The sequence below is a fragment of the Coffea arabica genome, chromosome 8c (assembly GCF_036785885.1).
Source record: "Coffea arabica cultivar ET-39 chromosome 8c, Coffea Arabica ET-39 HiFi, whole genome shotgun sequence".
Taxonomy (NCBI): domain Eukaryota; kingdom Viridiplantae; phylum Streptophyta; class Magnoliopsida; order Gentianales; family Rubiaceae; genus Coffea; species Coffea arabica.
This window is the reverse complement of record NC_092325.1, coordinates 5,362,761-5,384,376: the sequence shown is the minus strand read 5'-3', so window position 1 is coordinate 5,384,376 and position 21,616 is coordinate 5,362,761. Positions and strand designations below refer to the sequence as shown.

The 21,616-nt window shown below is 33.6% G+C and overlaps 1 protein-coding gene across 11 annotated transcripts; it reads right to left on the bottom strand.

The window, feature by feature from the left end:
• Window positions 1-1,490: 1,490 nt before the first annotated feature.
• On the bottom strand, window positions 1,491-18,404 carry LOC113706682 (uncharacterized). Of its 11 annotated transcripts, XR_011820709.1 has the most exons (10): window positions 17,985-18,396; window positions 17,288-17,342; window positions 16,253-16,318; window positions 7,316-7,471; window positions 5,065-5,111; window positions 4,879-4,966; window positions 4,681-4,793; window positions 4,114-4,271; window positions 3,906-4,026; window positions 2,964-3,811 (listed from the first exon to the last, which is right to left on the bottom strand). XR_011820709.1 is itself a non-coding variant. In XM_072064081.1 (7 exons), exons 4-7 carry the CDS (start codon window positions 7,463-7,465, stop codon window positions 3,536-3,538), a joined length of 705 nt encoding a protein of 234 aa, XP_071920182.1. In that variant the 5' UTR covers window positions 7,466-7,471; window positions 16,253-16,318; window positions 17,288-17,342; window positions 17,985-18,396; the 3' UTR covers window positions 2,964-3,535. The 11 variants fall into 11 exon arrangements, 2 of the variants coding, with proteins under 2 accessions (XP_071920182.1, XP_071920183.1); XR_011820712.1 differs by having other exon boundaries at window positions 4,681-4,966; window positions 7,316-7,453; window positions 17,985-18,404; XR_011820708.1 differs by having other exon boundaries at window positions 4,681-4,966; window positions 17,985-18,401.
• Between the last annotated feature and the right edge of the window lie 3,212 nt (window positions 18,405-21,616).

Below are 21,616 nucleotides of genomic sequence, written 5' to 3'. Positions count from 1 at the left end.
CACTCCAATATTGAGATTTCTGACCAAAGTAACGTGAACGAAAACACATTTCACCAAACTTTCTAACATGCAAAACAATTTTTTTTTTTTGGCAAAACCCCATACACGGAGATAGGATACCATTTGAAATTTTATTTGTGTCGAGTCACTTATTTATATATATGTTATTTCTGATTAATTATGTGTGCATTAATAAAATGGATTTTAAACATGATTTCTCAAAAGATAAAGAATTTCATTGTATTAAAAATTATTGCTCCAGGCACGCATCTTGGTTTTTTTTTTTCTTTTTTTTTTTGGCTAGTAGACATGCACGGTCGGCGAGTCAAAATTGCTTCAAGTGTTGGATTTAGTTGCTGGTCCAGAAATCATACTCCAAATGGTAAATAATGATACGGTTCATCAGACACTAAATCCTGAGTAATGCAGCTTGATGTTGGGCTATCGCGTCTATTACTTAATCTGGAAATTACGTATGCATGTAAATTTCTAATGTAATACAGCTTTAAGTGGGAGAGATCGAACCTGAAATCTAATCTAATGTAGCTTTCTATTTCCTCTAGTTAGTAAACTACAATTGCATACCAATCTTTCAATATTCTTCGTTTATAGAAGGAATTTTTGTACGTAAGGGTGTAGAGTAAAAGTGAAAGAAAAATCCATTAAATATCTTGAATTGCAACCTTCGTCCATCAAACAAAACAACAAGATATTCAAGTTTAGTCCACAATGTTAATTAAAAGACACATTTTGCTAATTAATCCTTTCTCATCATTTTTTGTCGTAAAACTCTTAAACAACATGAGAAAAGATAGGATCCTTTTCTTTATTTCCCAAGTATTCCCTTGTTTTCCTTACCTTAACCTCTCCTAAAGTCCCACGTTGGCCTCAGTCAAAAGGTGAGCACTCAAATAAGAAATTGCTTTTCCCAAACTGTAGACTATCTTACCCAAAAAAAAAAAAGAAAAAAATTTGCAGACTATCTTTAGCTATTAATCAATGTCAGAGATCAGACTTTGGGTTCCCAAATCTTTTTTTTTTTTTTGGAGGGCAGGCTTCCCAAATCTCAATGCCATTTGTCACCTTATTATAACTTCCACTTACCATGAGTATGTAAACTAAAGTATTTTCTCCAGGGTTGTATTTTCTTGGCCATTTCCTTTCATTTTTCTTGCATTTTTTTTCCTCCCTTCAAGCCCCTCAGTACAGAGACACATAACCACAACTAGAAACGTCAAGAAAGGTCTAGAATCAAGCCATCTAATGGCTTAAAATGGCCACAAAAAAAATGCAGCAAAACCCCCACTCTTGATGCTAGGTTTTGGAGGATTTGGTGCCTATAAAAGGCTCATAAACAAAGAAGGAAACAAGTGGCGGCGGCTGAATAAAGAAAAAACAGCAAAAGAGAGAAATCTGAGAGGAAAAAGAGAGAAAAGTAGCAGAATATTTTTCCAGAAACTTTTGATCCAGGGTTGACTTTCTGACCCTATTTTGGCTCAAAGTCCGACCTCAATTTAGTTATTTAGGGGATTTTTTTTGTTGTCTCACCATCTACGTTTGTAGAAGTGAAACTTTTATTCACAGAACTTCAATAAAAAAACGTCTCCAGGTGTGTGAAATTTGGGCTTGAATCTGCTGCTTTATCAACACTTGAGCAGTCTGCAACAAAGGTCCTGGCTTCCAGATTTCAGCTTCGAATCCCACTCTCCTCAGATCTCCTACATTTATTTGGTATCTTCAAACATCAAAGGTAACTCTTAATCTTTCCCTTGCTTGCTGCAGTCCACATTCAAAAAGAATTAAACTCATTAAATAGGAACCTTGTCAGATTATTGCTTCATGAGTCTTTGCACTTGCCTTATGCCTATTATTATTGGGTCTAATGCAATCTATTAAAAGATGACAAAGCTGGCAAGTTAATGTAAAGGCCATCAATGTTGTTTTTTTTTATCTCTGCAAGTTTTGCAGCTCATGATCTGAATCATGTTTTCGGGGTTTTGTTTGGAATCTACAAATGAAAGTTGTCTGTTTTTCCTTCTGCTTGCGAACCCGAGAAGGAAAGGAAGAGAGGGCTCTTGAGCCATTAATTTCATGTTGTTATGTTATTTTCCTTGGGTTGGAGTTCCTATGTTAGTTGATGAATCCATGGACTTCGTTTAAAATTTGCGGCTGATTTTCTTGTGCTTGAATAAGAATAGCTAGTAAAACCCAGCAAGGTTGAAGAAGAAATCAGCGAAGAAGATGCATGCAAGTTTTTAAAAATTATATTTTGACCCTTGAATATTTATATAATTTTACTATGACTCAGAATCTGGAACATTGAATCAATTTTTCTCCTTTTTAAGTTCTAATACTCTTTTCATGTTTTAAGTGGATTCTTAGGTAGATTATCTCTAGGTTTTATGATGTATTTAGAGTTTAACAATTTTTGGAAAAACTCTTTGAGAATGGAATAATATAGATTTGTTTGAAATAATTACTATAATTGTAATGTAATATAGAGTATTTCTGGCTGTGCAAGGCACAACCAATGCCCAAGGTATTGCGTCAAAAATATTGAAATGTGTTTTTTTTTAACAGGAAAGAACCAAAGCTGAATATCTTCAGGTATAGTGAGCTATATGAGGATGCAAACAGAAGAAAATAATAGATCGAAAGGCAAATATTCTTGTACAATAAATATTGAACAATGTTAATCATCAATTGGATAATTTCAAATAAAAATTGTCCCTGTTTACTCATTTCCCTAGACGAAGGTAATAAAAGTAGAGTCTAGAAAGAAATGCTTACTCTTTTGTTTCCATTACATAGCAATCTATCGATTAGTTAGCTCCATTACAGTCATATAAAGCATACATTGAGTTAATAAGTGAAAGCAAACAAACTTACAATTGGAAAAATATGATTAACAGGTGAAATACAACAAAACTCAGGCACAAAAATTGCAGCATATAGAAAAGGAATGTAAGGAACTACTGTACATATTATTCATTGCTAGATAGACTTATATGACATATGAGTATTAAAATGCACTGCTCTATCAAAAGATATTGGAGCAGTGGACTCTAATACTATGTTTTCAGCTCATGAAGTTACGATTTACAACTTTATGGCTCTGCTAATAGCAGTCATTAGGAGGTGAGGGAGGTCCTAGTAAGTGTAAGTCTTAGAATGCATTGCTCTATCAAAAAATATTGGAGCAATAGATTCTAAGACTACAATTTAGCCATGATAGACCTACACACTCGAATACTAAATTCTTCTCTAGCAATATCAAAAGGTTTTAGTAAGAGTTGGGGGGAGGTCAATTGCCTTCTTGCTGTTTTGGTTTCTTTATTGGGCTGGCAGCAGTTTTGTCGATTGAGGTGGCAATTGGTGAGGCTAAGGTAGCAGTGTTTTGTGTTTTGCGCATTTCTGTTCCAACAGTTGGTGCAGCTATTTGGTGGCCTTCCAGTTTGGTCAATGTGAGGGCTTTTTTTGTGGCTGTTGATTCAATCATGGAGCTTCTTTTAGTAGCAGTGGATTCAGCTATTTCTTAAAGCGGCAATTTGGCCCTTGGTGTGAACATTTGTTCGTCTGCAATTTGCTTTTGCTTGGTGTTTGATGGTGTTGTAGTTGGTGAAGCTTGGACAGTTGTTGGTGAATCTTGTAGAGGCAGTGGTATGTTTGGAACTTCAGCTGCTGTGTAGGCCTTGATGATTGCATTTCTTCTTTGTGGCAGTCCTTGAAAAGTTGTCTCATATGTTTTGATAAAACAAATCAGGCTGTGCTTTTTCATGATGGTAGAAAGTTCTTGGTTTATTGTTATTCCCTGAGATGACAAGAATGAATATGAGTGTTTATATATTAGTATTTTTGTATATAAATGTTGAAGGTAGATTTGAAAGGTAAGTGTGCTACTATACATGTGCCTCTCCATCCTTCAGTTCGGCAGCAGTGAATTGTATCAGTCTTTCAGCTTGTTTTCCAGATATTAAGCATTGAATGCTTGCAGTTGAATCAGTGAGTGTTATTCCAATGCGACACCTTTAGTGAAATGTGAGAGTTTTAGTTTATTGTAAAATGTAGAGTATGAAAAACTTGTTTTTAGATAGATTAAATAGGAATGAATACCTTAGCTCCACTTCAACTTCTTCTTTGCATGATGAACATTTTATGATCCAATCTGTGTCTGCTTCAACAGTCTTCAAACAATTTGAGCATGCAGTGTAACAAAAGCGAGTTTGACCAAATGATAATTGTGCTGTACCGGTTATCCATGCTGTTTTTTGCTGCAAATGAATTGAAACTTTAGTGTATTATTATTCGACTTTCTGCAAAGCTGAAGTGTAAAATGATAATGCTGATTGGTTAGGAAAAAGAGTGTATTGTTCTTATAGTTCCGAATGAGATCAACGCATCATGAATGTTCTTAATGTCTTCTTGATTTGGTGGTGGGAGCAGCAATTCTGGATCTTTATATGCTTTTGTTTCGAATAAAGTCTTAACTTCATCTTTATGGATGCTATACCATTCACGAAGTAGGAATTCATCATGGAGTGGTGGGTTGATGAGAATGGATGACAATCCTATTGTTGTTAATGACAGAGCTATTTAACCAAAGAATTAAATGTTTTTTGTGTAAGAAGTATGAGTGATATGCAATAAGTGTGTAATGGATTTTTACAGTAAGGGACTTACTGTTAAAAGTCGAGACTTTCACTCTCATAGCAAAGATCATAGGAATGGTTGCAAGGATGTTGCCCTCATATTCTTGGAATTCATTCCATAGGGTGAGAAGCATCAATTTTTTCCTTTGAATAGAAAGGATTCAATAAAAATGATGATGTTAAGTAATAATTTATATGCTAAGTAATAGACAGAACTGAAATTTCTCACTCTTCATTTACAATCACAAAATCTCTTGTGATTGAGTCCGGGGTTGTTTCTTTTTTAGGGAAAGCATATATGACCAATGCCTTGACACCTACAATTTGAAGTAGTTAGTTAAAAATGAAGGTATCTAAGAATGTAATACTGGATAGAATTGTGCAGAGATATGTGCTTTTTTTTTATAATACTTACTTATCAGAGAAATGTCAGATTCTGCATGTTTATGTGCATCAGAAAAGCTGTCACAGGTGAAAGGATATGGAAGCGTCAGAGGAATTGGTTCGAGGTAGTGCTCAATCAAAGTTGAGTAATGAAGGACCCAAGAGTAGGGATTTTCGTTGACTTTGTATGTAGCAATAGTAGTGATAACAGTTGCACCAGAGATGTAGTATCGTTGGTATGGAACTAACAAATTTCTGAACAATCGGATGCAATTTTCATAGGTTGCTGCAGAAACTTTAGTTCCCTGTTTTTAGTGTTGCTAGTTGAGTTAGTATATTATAAGGTAATATTATTGTGTATTTTGCATATGGATATTTGCATGAATGAATATGCAATTAGGTAGAAGTCAAGGACCAGTCTTTATTATCATAGAGGCACAAGGTTGTTTATAATGTTTGTAAACTTTTGGTGCAAGCGGCTCCTTTGAGAGTTAAGTACATGGTCTGATTTTCAAATTAAATTGGTCGCTGGGTGATTTTTGTCAATTTGAGGTTTTGTACCTATAGATTGGTAATAATTATGGGGAAGGATAAACCAAAATTTTTAAGCCCTTCAAACAAACTTGAATAATCTGGAAATTAAATCTGGAAATTATCTAATAGACGCAATTTTTATTAGTATAAAAACATTAGGCTATGAGCTAATAATTATGAAAGTTGAATTATATGTAGTCTGAAAGAGAAGAGAGATAAGTTGTCCAAAGAAAGTGCCATGAGTTTAAAATTGAATAATGACTGTAAATCGATTGAACCTGTTTTTACATGCTAGTAAGAAAAAACAGAGATTTCGAAATTCTTATGTAGTCTTAACTTTTAAGTGGTTGAGCATGATGTCCTTATGTGGTTTATGTAGCACAGATATAGGGAGAGAGACAAATGTGATTGACAAGAAGAGAGGTCCTACAATTTATTAGGGCTTAATGACATAATGCTATGCAATCAGGTGGAAATAAATTTTGAGGGTAGATTTTAATTCTCTGCTTTAAGAAGGCATATAAATGTACATGATAGGAGTGGAGGAGTCCTTATTCTTTTAGAGTAAATAATAAACAGTTGAGATAAGGTATAGGGTGGAAGCTTGAAATGAATTAGAGTTATGAGATAAAGTGGTTCGATGAAGTAAGGTTATGTGCAATGCAAAGAGTTTTGTATGACTAATGAATTTTTTGAGTCAAATTTTTAATGTGGGGGTGGTGAAAAACATTTTGAATATATTCAATGAGTATTTAAGAGACTAAAACTGAGTAAAGTTGTGTAAATGTATTTAAGACTTTCATGAATTAGAATAAGTAGTGGGAGGAAGGAACTTTTAGAGATTTTCTGCTAGATAATAGGATTATGGAAGGAAAGTCTAGTTTGTGATAGTAGCAGTGCATAGTTAATTTTAAATGTTGAGTGTTTTTGTATAGTGGAATCTTCAGTTTTTAAGAATAGCATTGCATACTGAACTTTGAATGATAAGTTTGTATGGTTTTTTCAATTTTTAGGTTGGAGGGAAATAGGGGAAATCTATTGTTTATGTTTTATTTTTATATCACTGTTATTGAGATTGAGATTTCACAATATGCTTATTTCAGGAGGTGGTGGACATTGATTTGGGCCCATTTGTATCGGTTTGAAGACTTACTAATTTTTACAAGTTGCAAATATAGATTTATTGAGTCTAGGTAATATAGATAGTTGTATCTCAATGCTTATAATGCTAGGAACTGTGTGAAAACATGTATGAACAAGAAGAACGTGATAAATAATACTTCTAAGCTATATCCATTATGAGAATTTGGTGTTCTTCTAGGTAGAAGCTCGTATTGAGATCAATCAAATCTAGCAAATGCTATATCTTAGGAAATTTTACTTATTTGTTACTATTATTCTTGGAATTAAGTGAAAATGTTATGAAAATTATAAAGACAGCAAGAATGTTTGTTACTCACTTTAGCGGCAAAGGACTTTTAAGGACAGACACCAATTATAATAAGGAATACAAAGAATGACAAAGATATGCTGCTCCTCACAAGGAGAAAGCTGTCTCTTGGTATTGTGGCTAAGCAACACTTTGGCAGTTTAGCCTAAGTCTTACATTCAGTGCAGATTCTAGCATGCAACATTGAGAGATAAAACTGTTTCATTACAACCAGCCAATTGAACAGTAGGTATAAGATAGATATAATTTATGATTGTTTATATTGGGTGATAAATATACATAGTAGTTAGTGAAATACCTGAGAATCAGTGAAGACGAATCGCTGGATCCGTCTAGGTGGTGCTTTCCGGGTGTACTGGATATGATTTCTTTCAACTACTTGAATAAGAACTGTCCATTTGTCTGACTCTTTGTCGATATCCAGAATAGCCGAGATCTGTCTAGGCATTTTGAACTGCATTATGATGGAGTATAGTGAGAATTCTATTAGTTTGAATGGAGAACAATAATTATAACAAGTCAAGGGCTAGATAAGTAGGAAAAGACTATAAAAATAGTAAGAGGTATGAGTGATGAATGTACTTATTTGTAGTTATTTTGTATGCTGAAGCACTTCTTTGTAGACATTGTTTTTTTTTTTGTTCTTTTAGATGAGGGGAAAAATAGGCTAGTTTTATTAGTATTCTAACTGTTGAGGCTTTTTTTGCTCTTGAAAGAGCAACATATAATTGACCGTGGGAAAAAATAGGTTCTTTCAAGTATATACCCACAAAGTCTAAGATTTGTCCTTGTGCTTTGTTAATAGTCATTGCAAAGCACAAACGAATTGGAAATTGGATTCTTTTGTATGGGACTGGATATTGGTCATCGACTGGTGGTTGCATTGGAATTCTATGAATAAAGACATCTTTTCCAGAGAATTCACCAAATGATATGGTAGCATGAATGATATTTTTACTGAGGGATTTGACACCAAGTCTTGTGCCATTGCATAATCCCTCAGTTGGATCAAGATTTCTCAAGAGAATTATTGGTGCGTTTGGTTTTAAAACTAATCTGTGTGGTGGTAGACCACAGGGAGTTAATGTATTCAACAAATCAACATATTCAGCCTGGTGATTCTTATTTAATGTCTCGTCATAGCTCAAGTATTGAACTGCTTCTCCTGGATATCTATTTATGAGAGCATCATTTATCTCATCAACAAATGAATTTTTTGTAGTTAGTATTGCTCTGTTAAAGAAAGAAGGCGAGATCTGTGAGTCATTAGCGATTTCAAGATATACTATTTCAATCAGTTTTTGAAGTGCATCAGATTCATTAGTGTAAGGAACTAAGATAGAAGGTGGAATTTTTACTAAATCATTAGGTTCTGTGTGAATCGTCCCATCTCCAATCTTTAATAGAAATTCTGTAAATGTAGGATCTAATCTTGCTCTCATATTTTCTGTTAAGTTTAGTTTCTCAAGTTTGTCCCATATTGGAGAATTAATTAGACAGGAACTTATCATTTCACTGTTTGTTCCTTTTCGAACTACTGGTAGTGTTTGTCTAAAATCCCCTCCAAACACAACAACTTTTCCCTCAAAGATTTCAGCCGAATCCATAAGGTCTTTTAATAAGTCATTCAATGCTTCAATTGCTGTTTTTTTGGACATTGGTGCTTCATCCCAAATTATTAACTTTGTTTCTTTAATCATCAAGGCTAGAGAACTTTGCTCGCTAATTCTACATGTTGTACCCTGAGGGATATCAATTGGGATCTTAAATCGAGAATGCGCAGTCCTACCACCAGGTAAAATAGAAGCTGCAATTCCTGAAGTAGCAGTTGCGAGTGCAAGGAAGCCTTTGCTCCTAACGTCTGCCAATAAAGTCCTATAAAGAAATGTTTTCCCAGTTCCTCCAGGATCATTTATGAAGAAAGCACCAGATTTTCCTGAATAAATTCTCTCAGTAATAACTTTGAATGCTTGTTTTTGTTTTTCATTAAGCATGTCAATTGCGATTAAATCATGAGGTGTAACAATAATGTTTTTCTCTACTCTCAATTTTCTAGTTTGGTCTTCTACGTTTTTATATGGCAAGTTAGATGGGAGTAAATTGTAAGAGCATGTGTTCTTTCCCATTCTTTGTAGAAAACCATCTATTTGTTGTAGTGCTTCATGTTCAATGTTTTTGAATGTTAATGTTGAGCGTTTGACAAGATCCTCTAACATTGACACTTTGAATTTTTTCCATAATTATTTTGGGTTATTGGGGCAAGAGTAAACTAAGAGTGTAGCAAAAAGCCTTCTCATTTCATAAGACATCTTAAAATGCGAGACTTCTTCTAAACAAATTTCTTGACTATTGTCATCTTGCAGTAAACCTCGAATTAATGCTGCCTCTCTAAAAGTGTCCACTGTAACATTATTGTGAGTTCGTAAGTCTTTGAATGAAGTGGGACATCGAACTTTTGATAGGAGGAGCCTAAGGTAGTATCTCTCACCTTCTGTTGGATGTGTTGTCATTATTGGCCCAATAGAATCTCCCCTTTCTCTAAGTTTCCAATATCTTTGGCCTGATTTCCAAACAAAGTGGTCTAGAAATTGTGAGTATGTACAATTTAATCTTTGTGCATCCTCATCAGTCTTATTCATATGAAAAAATTCTGTTAGCATTGTTTTCTTAAAGTGAGGATTTTTTGAGAGATTTTCTAGATTGGCTCGCTTTTTGAAAACTATTGGTTGGTAGTTTTCAAGATGTAGTTGTAAATGGATAATTGCAGGTTTGATTTCAGTTGTGGGAAATCTGAAAATTCTCCATACAGCCTCAAGTGGAGAAATCCATCTTGGTGACACATATTGTTCGATTTCATCCACTACACCATTAAAAGTAGACGCTGAAAGGCAAAAGCTTGTCTTATCATGACCTTTACATATATATTTGTATATATATTTGACTGCTTTGATTGTTGAACATATTTCAACATTTAAATGGCAATCAAATTTGGCTAGTAGATATGGGTTATGTGGGACAACCCATCTATTGTCCAAAGTAGCACCTCTAATTGTTACTTACACACCATTGTTTGCTCTTTTATACTAAGGATATGCATTTATTGTTTGAATGGTCTCTTGACAGAAATCTTTTGGATAGTTATTTCGACAGAGACCATTCTTTGTCATGCAAGCGTTTGATGGATTGACAGGGCCACAGGAGCCATGGAGCATGTGTTTAATTACCATCTCATATAGATGAGGTTGGATTTTTTTACATGGAATTTCTGCACACACAATTCTATCGTATTCTTCTAGACTATAGAGTTTACAGTTGGACTTTAATATTAATAAAAAATGAGCATGTGGCATTCCTTTCTTTTGGTATTCAATTACATAGGTATAAGCAGCCACTTCACCGAAAACAGATTTTTTTAGTAATTCATCTTTTAAGACTTCTAGTTTTGAGTGAAATACTCTAGCAAGTAAATCTGGTCTATTTTGTGCTTCTTCTCTATGAATTAGATGTTCTTTTATTTCTGGTCAATTAGGATTACATGTCATAGTCAGAAAGATATCTGGCTTTCCAAATTTTTGGACTAAAGTCATTGCATCCATATACTTACGTTTCATATTCCTTGGTCCTCCAATGAAGGAGGGTGGTAATATGATTTGTTGACCGACTTTTGATGCTTGTGTTTCACCTGTAGTCACAACATCAATGATTCCCTGTAAAAATTCCTTTTGTATTTCTTCTTGTTGATTCCTAAAGAAGTCAAGTCTTTGACTTTCTAATTTGACGTATTGATCTGCTACGTATTGTTGGAGTAGCCTTGCAAAGTGAAGGAGCAATGATTCATCGTTATTCCTTATTTGAAGCTTGTAAGCATAATACTCTCGTAGGGAAACGAAATCTGGATCTTCCTGAAGACTACTCATTACTGTGTGAAGTGAGAAGAAATTTCTGTATTAGTTGTTATTTTTGTGAAATTTTACATCAAAAAATGCTAATTAGTAAATTATATTTTACTTACCAGCTTCTTCATTGTCAAGTAATTCGTCTACATTAGAGACATTCATTGGGCAAATAGATTCAATTGTAAGTTTTTTTTTTCCTCAATCTCTTAGTTTGTGCTTTTATTCCCTTTTTGGGAATACCTTGGTGCCATCCTAGATCACCGAAAGGAAACATTAATGGGTATTGAAGTGGATCATAACATCCGTAATAATATTGAATATTTTTTGAGGTCCCACTATGAGTGTGCACTCTAATGTTTCGCTTTCCTATCTGACCATTGTCTTCACCTTCAACCCACAAAACTGCTACTTGTGAGGTTGTAGGTTTATTATAGACTCTTTGGTCTAGACCAGGAATGGTCTTTAAGACGATGTGATAACTATCAAGGTTAGGCACTCCACTTAAAACTCTAAAAAATTTAGCATATGGATTGTTTTCCAACAAGCACATCAGTTTCCTGACTGAAGTTTCTAATAGTCTCGGGCAAGACGCTATTCGATTGGCTAACTCAATTTCAGGATCATGGAAATATAATTGAAGGTTTTCGCCATGATCATTGGTTGAATTTAAGTCATTTAGAAAGTGATAAACCTGCCCTTGAATTCTAAATGTACAGACTCCTTTATTTCTTCTACAAAGCTTTTTGTCATATTTAACACCAAAAGAAGTGAACCCAAAGTGGTTGTTGTAAGTTCTAATCATAGCTCTAAAGATTTTTGCTTCTCCTGAGGATGAAGTTAAGAGCTCTTTTAGAACATTAGGGAGTTTATTTTGAGAGAGGACTACTTCACCGTTGGAACAACAGAAATTCATTGTCTCAGAATAGAATTTTGTTGCTCCACAGTGTTGGCATTGTGGCTTTAATGGTAACCTATCAGGGCAATCAGGTATGAAGCCTAGCAATTGTCTTCCAGTTGGAGAGATTTTACCTATAACGTGATTCACATTCATTGATTAGTATTACTCAAATGTTGCAATTTTTTTATAGTAAAAATTGAATAGAAGTGAGTATAAAACTGAATGGTTATTATTGGAGATTTTTAAAAAATGCTTTCTTGCATGAAAACATTTATAGAAGAAAGTAGAAATAGGCATATGTTAGACAAAACATTAATTACCTTTTCGTGTTAGTGATTGTACAGCAGGTTCTAATGCAAGGTGGGTAATAGTTGCCAAACTCTGAACCCTTTCCAATCTGATGGCTGGTACACATGCCATTTTAGTGCTAACATGTGCGCGTAATTTCTTAGATTTTCATTTTATGTATGCTTGTCTTCTATAATTTTTTGTTTCAAAGTGTTTTTGTTGAAGATAATATGGAGAAAGATGAGAAGATAAAGCAGAAAAAAGTACTAAGGAAGAAGTTGGCTGAGAAGTGGAAACATTTTGTGTTTCATTTATATCCTCAGGTCGTATGACTGTTAGATTATAGTTTTCATTAAATGTATTTTGACAGGAGGATGTTGTATTTGAAGTCCATCTAGGATCAATATTGTTAGGTTGTGAGGAGTTCTTGATTTGAGAAGTATGAATTTTAGGGACGTATGTAAAGTTGATAGGAGATGAACATTAAGAGCGAGCATAAACCTCATCAATATTAGAGGTTAATAAGAGCAAGTGATGATTAGATGGATGTAAGTTGTTTAGATCAGAATCATCTAAGGTAGGCATAGATGTGATATTAGGAGTGGATAGATGGTTCAAAATAGGCAGAACTCCACTACTATAATTTTGATGATGCTTCCTAATGATGTTATTAGTTTGGTCTGTCATAGTTTGGTCTGTCATAGAGTGGACAACAGGACCAGTTACATGATTGTTATTTGTTGAGGTCTCAGTAGCTGTATATCCAGCATTAGAATGGATATGAATTGCATTAGGACGATGGGGCTGAGAAAGTGGAAAATTTGTTGATAGCTCTTGAGATTTTATTGTTTTGTGAGAGCTATTGGGGTTCACTTGTGAAGCGTCAGCATTGTAGCATTCATCAAACCACTCATCTACTAAACTAAAGCTTTTAGTTGCATTCCTTTTTCTTTTCATCTTAATGAAAGTAGTAGTAAAAAAATGTGAGTAATATTACATAATGAAGAGAGTAATAATAAGTTATTTATATGTGTGAAATGCAAACTGCTACATAGAAGCAATTGAGCAAGAGATACAAAGGTGCAGACTAATTGTTTGAAATTACTATATTTATCCAATCAAAGTCATTAAATAGTACAAGGCAAAGCGCACTACTACAAAAATAGTCTTTAGTGACACACCTATTATGACACTTTTAGCAAATGTCATAATACATTCTTAATATGACATGCAATGACATGCAATAGGAATGGTCATTAAAAAAGAAAAGAAGACACCATAACGACATCGTAATGTTAGAAATAGATTGAAAAAAATAGAAAATGCTGAAATAAAATGACGCTCCACTAAGGCACCTTTTTCAGGAAAATTTGTAAGCCCCTCTCCAGAACCTTCCCGACCCCAAACTCTACTCTTTCCTCCCCCAATTTTTCCTCTCCGAACAGAACCAATCATCCCAATTGAGCCAGAGAACCAATCATGCATCATCATACACAACATCCATTCTCATGCTCTTGCACCTTGTCTCATCGCACCGTTTTTTATCTCTCTAAGTAACTCTTGGATCCATGGTTTGATTGCGAAGAGGAATTAGGGCATTTGAACCTAGTGATAATTAGGACATTTGAAGGTAGAGGAAGGCAAGATTGTGGTGGCAGACAAACGGTTAGTCTGCATTTGATTTTTGAAAGTTATTTGCTTTTTGTGCCTAATTTTTCCATCTCTTGATTCAATTTTCTGTTGAGTTTTCCTTGCAAAATTAGGTTAGAAATTTAGGTTTGTAAGGCTAATACCCTGATATTAAGTGGGTTATTCCGTTTTTCATGAGTTTGGACTGATTTCAAGCATTTAGTGTTATACTTTTCTAGCCAAAAATGTGAAGTCTAATAATATTTGCTATGTGTTTGCTGTTTTGCCAGAAAGAAACTTTCAAAATATAGCTGCCCCATTTGAATAGTTGTTTAACTAGTTTTAATGCAGCTGGTTGAACTTGAAGATGCTTAAATTATGTGCTCCTAAACAAGGCAACATTGGGCAATACTTGAGTTGTTGGTAATTACCAAGTTCTTGGATTCGGATTCGGATTGTGATAAGAAACCAAATAGAGTTTAAGAAACTAGTTTAAACATCTTATTTTCATCTTTGTTCATTCTTCATTTGATGGCTCTTGGAATTTGGTTTATTTGTTCTTCCTTGTAATTGAATATTGGGGTTTTGTTAGGAAGATAGAGAGCCATCAAGAGATTAATAAAGTGCAGTAACATACTTAAGAAAAAGAAAGAATTATTCTGCAAATTTCTGAAAAAAGTTAAAATTCCTAATGGTTATTCAGCCACAATTTCAAAGTCTGTGCACTTAAACCTTCTAAACTATGCAAACTTAAGAGCCATGACAATCACATTTTAATGCAACAACTGTTACCATAATGCTACAGAAAACTTCTTCCAAAATCGGTGCAGTTTCCCTTGATAAAGTTGTTAACTACTTTAGAGATTTGTGTTCTAAAACATTTTGTCCTAGGGAACTTGTTCAAATGGAAAGTGAAATTACTATTGTGCTATGCCAGTTGGAGCGTCTGTTTCTACTATCTTTATTTGTTGTAATGGTTCATTTGACCATTCATTTAGCAACTGCGGCAAGGATAATTGGTCTAGTATACTATCGTTGGATGTATCCAATTGAAAGGTAATTATCATAAGTTTAAAATTTCATCTTTTTCCTTAATGTGATTAGTCTTATTATAACATATTATTTTGTAATTATCTCAGCTACCTATGCACCTTGAAGAATTATGTTCGAAATAGAAGTCGGATTGATGGTTTGATTGAAAAAGAGTACCTAATTGATGAGTGTAAACCACTGAAATTTGGATTGATTTGTAGTATTATGTAATGAATTTCTGTGTAGGAGTTGCTCTCTTGCGTATGATTTTCACAAACTTTATAAAATTGATATTTTCAAGGTTGGGGATGAAGTTACAATAAGGAGTATGATTGATCCAAACAACATTTTGACTGTTGGAGAGGTTAGAAGTTTGGATCCTATGGCTAAAGTTGGTGACACACCTTTGGGGTCGCGTTAGTGTGAAGTTCATGTGAATGTGCCTATGGAGAGTAATGAGGAGTTGATGAGGCCATACCATGATTTCCGAAAGATTAGAGATACAATTAGAGTGGCTATTGTTTGGCCAATAAATCTGGTACTCTTTTTGTCATACCTTTACCATTCGTCTAATATAGTTATTATTTGTTTTCTAATGTAGTTATTATTTATTTTCTAATGTTAAAATTGTAAAACAAGACCTGTGTGAATTGTAATTTGTCTTGTTTGGTTTACGACACTTGTAGGCGAGTATTGAAGAAAACTAAAGCAACATTGGGTCAAGTGGCAATTTTTTGAAGGCATCATCCTTGCTTTGTAGTTGAGTTGTTGTCCTGTACGTCCTTTATATGTACACGACTGATTTAAAACCATCTAAATTAGTAATTAATTTGTAGACACTTTTGGTGTGGATTGTTTGGATGATGTACTTTTGCTCATGTTTGGATGATTGTATCACTTCTTTTATATTATTATACTAGCTATGTTACAATCCTTCAAAATTTAGGATCTAAGATGCTTGTACAGCAGGATGAAATGTGGTTTCTGACATTAGATGATATGCAACAAGAAGTTGGAACACTTTAATTTGGATGTTATACTGACAAGTAGAAAATGTCATAAAAGCCTGATCTAGTTACTCTTCAAATGTGTCATAATATTTCTATCTACTTATACTAAAAAAACGTCTGTGATATGTTATTGTATCCCAGCATTTCTTGTCATTTGAAAGTGTCATAATAGGCATAGATAATGACATTTAATAATGTCATAATAATGATAAATTGGGACACTTAAAACTGTCGTAAACCTATCGTGACGCTAGAATGGATGACGCTTTCAGTAGAGCGTCATTATAGCCTAAACGTCATGACATAGATCTATAATGACACTTTTGAATGTCATAAAAGGACATTTTTGTAGTAGTGGCGTGAGAAAAAAAAAGGTCATATGAAACATATATTTAGTTATCATATTCTGGATGATGTATTGATCGAGAACAAAATTTAGCCACTAAAATTGTAAGGTACAGTCAAGGAACAGAAGAAATGACCTTGAAGTAAAGCAATTCCTTAGTATGAATCCATCAACCCCAAATATGCCGAACTGGTGAACAGAGCTGGTAACGTAAATTGGATTAAAAAAATGCTATCAGTCAATGCAAAACTATGCAAACTATCTGATAATATTAATACTGACAAAGGAAGAAATAAAACAAAAATGTGTAGTTAGTTTTAGTAGGAAAGATTGCAGAGGTGCAATTATTTTCAGGCATATTCAGTCAATAAGTGAAACCAAACGAATTTACAACCCAAAAACTACAATCATTTAAGCTACAAAAGAACATAGTATAGTTTCTTACCAAACAATCTGACTTCATTAGGTTTGTGCATTTTTTGGTGCAAATATCAGGGTGTATGGTTCAAAGTTAGTGAGTAAACATATTTCATCAAGAAAACCTCATTTTTTTTAATGTTGCAGCTTTATAGATACTTAGATTTAGAGCAACTGTCACAGATTCTGTAATCTTTAATTGGGTGTAATAGTATTCATATAAGAGATTATGCATCACTCACTGCATTCCAAATATGTGAATGCATAAAACGGCCAACGTGTTGTGGTTTTCACATTTGATAGTTTTGTGGAACCAAGAACGTTGCTTTTACAAATAGCTTTGAGGAATTAATATTCTACACCTGTAAGCCAGGTACAACAAATCCTAAAAACTCAACATTAGGATTATCTGTTTTAAGTTTTGTTTCTTCTATTGCCTACCTGATTTCTGTGCATAATACCTTTAACGTGGGGTAAAACCTTAATATATATAAGACTATCTTTTATTCTCATTTTCATCAATGGGATTTTGGCACTTTTTTCTCATATGTGTAAGACATGCACATCACTACTCATTCTAATGCTTTTACATAAGGCTGGAACTTTAGTTTAAACTTTAGGTTGAGAATTTAACTTGTTTTAGTTTGGTTATCTGTATTCAATAAACGGTGACAACCCTTAATTGGTAATGACTTGTACTATATTCTTAACAGGAAAAGAAAAAGCAAGAAATTGAAGGACAAAAGAGAGTGACCTGAAATTGAAGCAACTACTTGCTAGAAATCCGTGGATGCTAAATCAGAAGTTTTCTGCACCAATTGTTTCAAACTGCAATTAAACTCTTGAAGAAATTTGGTAACTAAAATAAAAACTAGACATATTATCCAATCTCTTAAATGCTGGTAGGGGAACAAATTAGACAAAGAAAAAAAGTAGTTACCTTTAGCATGAAAGGTTGCAAAGAACAAAGTAGAAGAAAGGTGTAGTTTTTTTGTGACTAGTATTTCTGTTTCTAATATAAAGGCACAAGGTTTCCTTCTTTCTTGATAATTTGGCAATTGGTCAACAATATCAGGAAAACAGAAGGACAAAGCTATATCTCTCGCAATAGTATTAGCCATCATGAATACAGCAGATAAAGATGCAAACTTGATAAGTTGTCAGAGATTTTTCTTTTGAGTCTGTGTAATTTCTCAACCGGGCAAGAAATGAAATGAATACAAAAGGACAAACCACATTCTCATGGTTGGGTATAATAATAAAGAGTACAGATGTAAAAAAACTTGGATGGATAGCCATAATTTAGGGAAGAAAATCATGAATTTATTGACCGAGTGATCTGGAAACAACAGGAGGGGGAAAGTAAAGAACGAAAAACAAAAAAAAAAAAAAAAGACAAAGGAAGAGGAAAAGAATGGCTGAGGAATAAAAAGGAATAGATAAGGACTAACGAAAAAATCCGATGAGCAGCCGCAATTTAGCGAAGCCAATCCTGAAATTGTTGACCAATTGTTGGAGGAAGCAGGCGGACAATCCATTTCTTGGCCACTATTTCTAAAAGCTATTCAGCTGCTTCTGTACTTCTCTTTTTCCACCGAAGAGAGGAATAGTCCAAGAAATGGGAACAATGAAAAGGAAAGGAGGATTATCATCTTTTGTGGAACAATCCCACAGTTTGGATATGGATGGGCAGCCATAATTGGCTCTTTGTGGGAGAAAAGAAAGCTGAAAGAAAAATTAAGAAATGGGAAACAGAGAGAGACAGAAAGGAAGAAGAAAACAAAAGATGATGGGCTAAAGTTGTAAAATGAAGTAGCAAGGGCATGTTTTGCTTTCCTGCCATCGGTGCACTTCCAGATTTTTATTTCACTTTTTGACTCCTATGGGCTAAAGTTGTAAAAATGAAGTAGAAAGGGGGTGTTTTGCTTTCCTGCCACATCGGTGCACTTCCATATATTTATTTGACTTTTTTACTCCTATGACTTCTTGTCTTTGATAACGGAGACAGAAAAGTGAAGAACAACAAAGGTGATGGCAACTACGTCTAAGAAAAGATGGCAACTGAGAAATAAAGCAAAAGGCTGTTTGCAAGAAGTCAAAAATAGCCCTCAACAGTTAGTTACTGTTTTGGGGCTAGTTATTTTTATCTGGGCAAGGTAGTAATTGCATGTGAAAAGGCAAAAATTGACCTCAACAGTGGTATACTGTTCGAAGCACTAATCAATATTTTCAGGGCATAAACGGAAGAAAAAATTCCTCCCTCCCCTCATCCCGCCACGTGGCTGAACCTGAGAGTAGAAATGTTAGGTCTTTATATATATGTAAAATATATAAATAAAAAATAATTTAAAATATGAAAAATATATTTGCAATGCAAACGAAATCTTGTTTGAAAAAATTGATATCCAAACATCCTATTATTATCTTGTTGGGTTTAGTAAATAATATTAGGTTTTGCGTTAATGTTACTTTATTGGGTTTGGCAAATGGTTTTTGATCTTTTTTTGATTGAATTTTGGCTTGGGTTGAAGGGTAAAGCCCACGTGTTTTTAGTTGTGATTGTTTAATAAAAATGATGGGCTAGCCCGTCTCTTTTTGCTTGGGTTTTGGAGGGCTGAAATGGCCTTGGCCCAAGAAAAATAATAAAATGGCCCAATAGCTCGTTTCCTTAAGAGAACGGGTAGCAATAATTGTGATATGGTCCTTGTATTCTTACGTAATTGTATTTTCGCCCTAAAACTTTGAATTTATTTCAATCAGATCCCTAATTTAATTGCATATATTTTCCTAACTTTATTTTTATTTAATTTGGACCCTAATCTTTGTGACAATTTAATTGGACCCCAAAACTTTCTTAATTTTTATAATTAGGTCCCTAATAGTTTTGATTTCTTAAATACAAGTTACTTTTCTTCTTTAATTGTTAATTATAGTTCATTTAAGTGCTTTAATTGATAAATTTCATGATTATTTTCATTTATTTATAATTAAATTGGTGTCTTAATCATTTTGTTGATTTTGAAGCATAGATAGAGCAAATTTCATCCATTTAACCACAACTTCAAGGGAGATAATTTCTTTTATTATTTTGAATTCTTCTATGTGCTCCAATGTGTGTTTATTTGTAATTGCATGTTTTGAGTGCTTTTTTCTTTTAATTATTCGTTTTATTCTTTTTTAAGTTTCATTTATTTTATTTAATTTTGATAATTATTTGTGAGGCATTTAAATCCCAAATTGTAATATATAGGAGTTCAATATATGTGTTTAGCTAGCCTAAGTAATAGATAAGTTTTAATTTTTGCTAAAAATGTATCTAGTTAGATAAATGCAATAGTTAGGGTATTATTTTTAAAATTTCCCCCTTAGATTGTAATAAGGGTTAGGAATGTAATAGTTAGGCTTTTATTTGCGTCTATTTGTTTGTGTGCTTACATGCTTGTGTATTTACGTGTTTATTCGCTTTCATTAGGGTTTTGCATATAGAAATTATGCCTATGTGTTATGTGCTCTATGTGGATTATGTGTTTACTTACTTTTATTATGTTTTATATGATTTATTTAGTTATAATAAATGCATGATATCACCACACTAGTCTAACGCTAGTTGTGGCCTTTCTTCTCGATTTCTCACTAGTCCAACGTTAATGAAAACTTGTAGAAATGAGTTAGTCCAATGCTAGACCCTTTAGGCCGTTTTCGTGCTAGATTCACTTTTTTTTCGTGACATTTATCGTATTCCATGCATATTTTCCACTTTTAGGATCTTTTCTCATCTTATATGATATTTCCCTTATATATTATCCCCTTTATCCTTATATGCGTGAAATATGACGTTTAGACTTACATCCCATTTAAGAAATTAGAAATAAGTTAGTTCACTTGTTTGATTAGGTAGAAGAGTCACCCTTCAAATATGAAAAATAAACGAGTATGACTTCTTAACCTTAGCACACTCGTATTTCCTCTATGAAAAGGAAAAATATGAGTCACGAATTTTAGTCCCCCGTACCCGTTATGTTGCATTCCTCTCCTTTAGGTCACATATATTTATATATTATAATTCTTCTTTTCTTTGAGTCTCATTTTTGCATATTCGTGACCTCTTCTAAGAATCATTTTTGGGCATCACAATTAATGTGATTCGCACCAATTAAACTTTGAATAGATATTTTGACTCTCTTGATATTCTTTAGGTCTAAATTTGCATCCATGTAGAAACATCCAAATGTGATAAATTTTATAGGTTAGATTAAGAAAATTTTCGATTAAATCTCGCAACTACCCTTGACTAGATTGAAAGGGTGTCTTAGATTTGGTTCTATCAAATCTTTGCATTTCCTTTTTTCAACCGTAACTCTTGAACTCTTTCTCTTGTTTTCAAAGATCTGGAGTCGTCTAAAAAGCGTTTCATCTATTTTTTAGGTGACTTGGTACACTTTAATTTAATATCAAGTGTCGACTCCTATTTTTTCTTAAAAATCCTTTTTAGACTATTATTTTGGACCAAAACTGTCGCACTTTTTAAGTTCCATTTTAGGCCATTTTTCTTTGTTTATTCTCTAAAATAAAAAGCTCATTTTTCACTCATAAATTCAAATTTTCTCAATGACTTATAGATTTATAAATCCATTTTTTATAACTTATAATTTTGTATTTCAAAAAATGGGATGCGACGCTGACCATTCTTCAGAAATTTCCAGGACCCATTACTGTTGTCGTACGTTTTACGTACACCACTTATTAGACATTAGGATAGTTACAAAACATTACCTTTTTATCGAAGACAATATTGACTTAATCGACATATAAAAAAAGAAAAAAAAAAAAGATCACTGATGTATTGTGTTTTCGTCTAAGAAACACCCCATCCCCTGTAATGGTTGTAAATTTTTTTTTCGTTTTTGTTTCTTTGACCTAAAAAAGAAAAGCAAAGAAAAAAAAAAAGAGGAAGTGTTGAGGGATCCCTTGTTGTTGGATCATGAATTATGGAATCCATGCATTGAGAAGTGGGTCGTGATCGATTTTGTTCTATTGACTCAATGAAGCCATACGTTAAGAAGTTCTGTCTTTTCCACACCTT

Bases quoted from the DNA above. Each gene is read 5' to 3' on its own strand.
- LOC113706682 (XM_072064081.1), bottom strand. From the start codon at position 7,465: ATGCCTAGACAGATCTCGGCTATTCTGGATATCGACAAAGAGTCAGAC. The intron at 4,272-7,315 runs GTATTTCACTAA...ATTCATTTGCAG, and splicing joins TCGTCTTCACTGATTCTCAG to CAAAAAACAGCATGGATAAC. The intron at 4,027-4,113 runs GTATTCATTCCT...ATTTCACTAAAG, and splicing joins GAAGTTGAAGTGGAGCTAAG to GTGTCGCATTGGAATAACAC.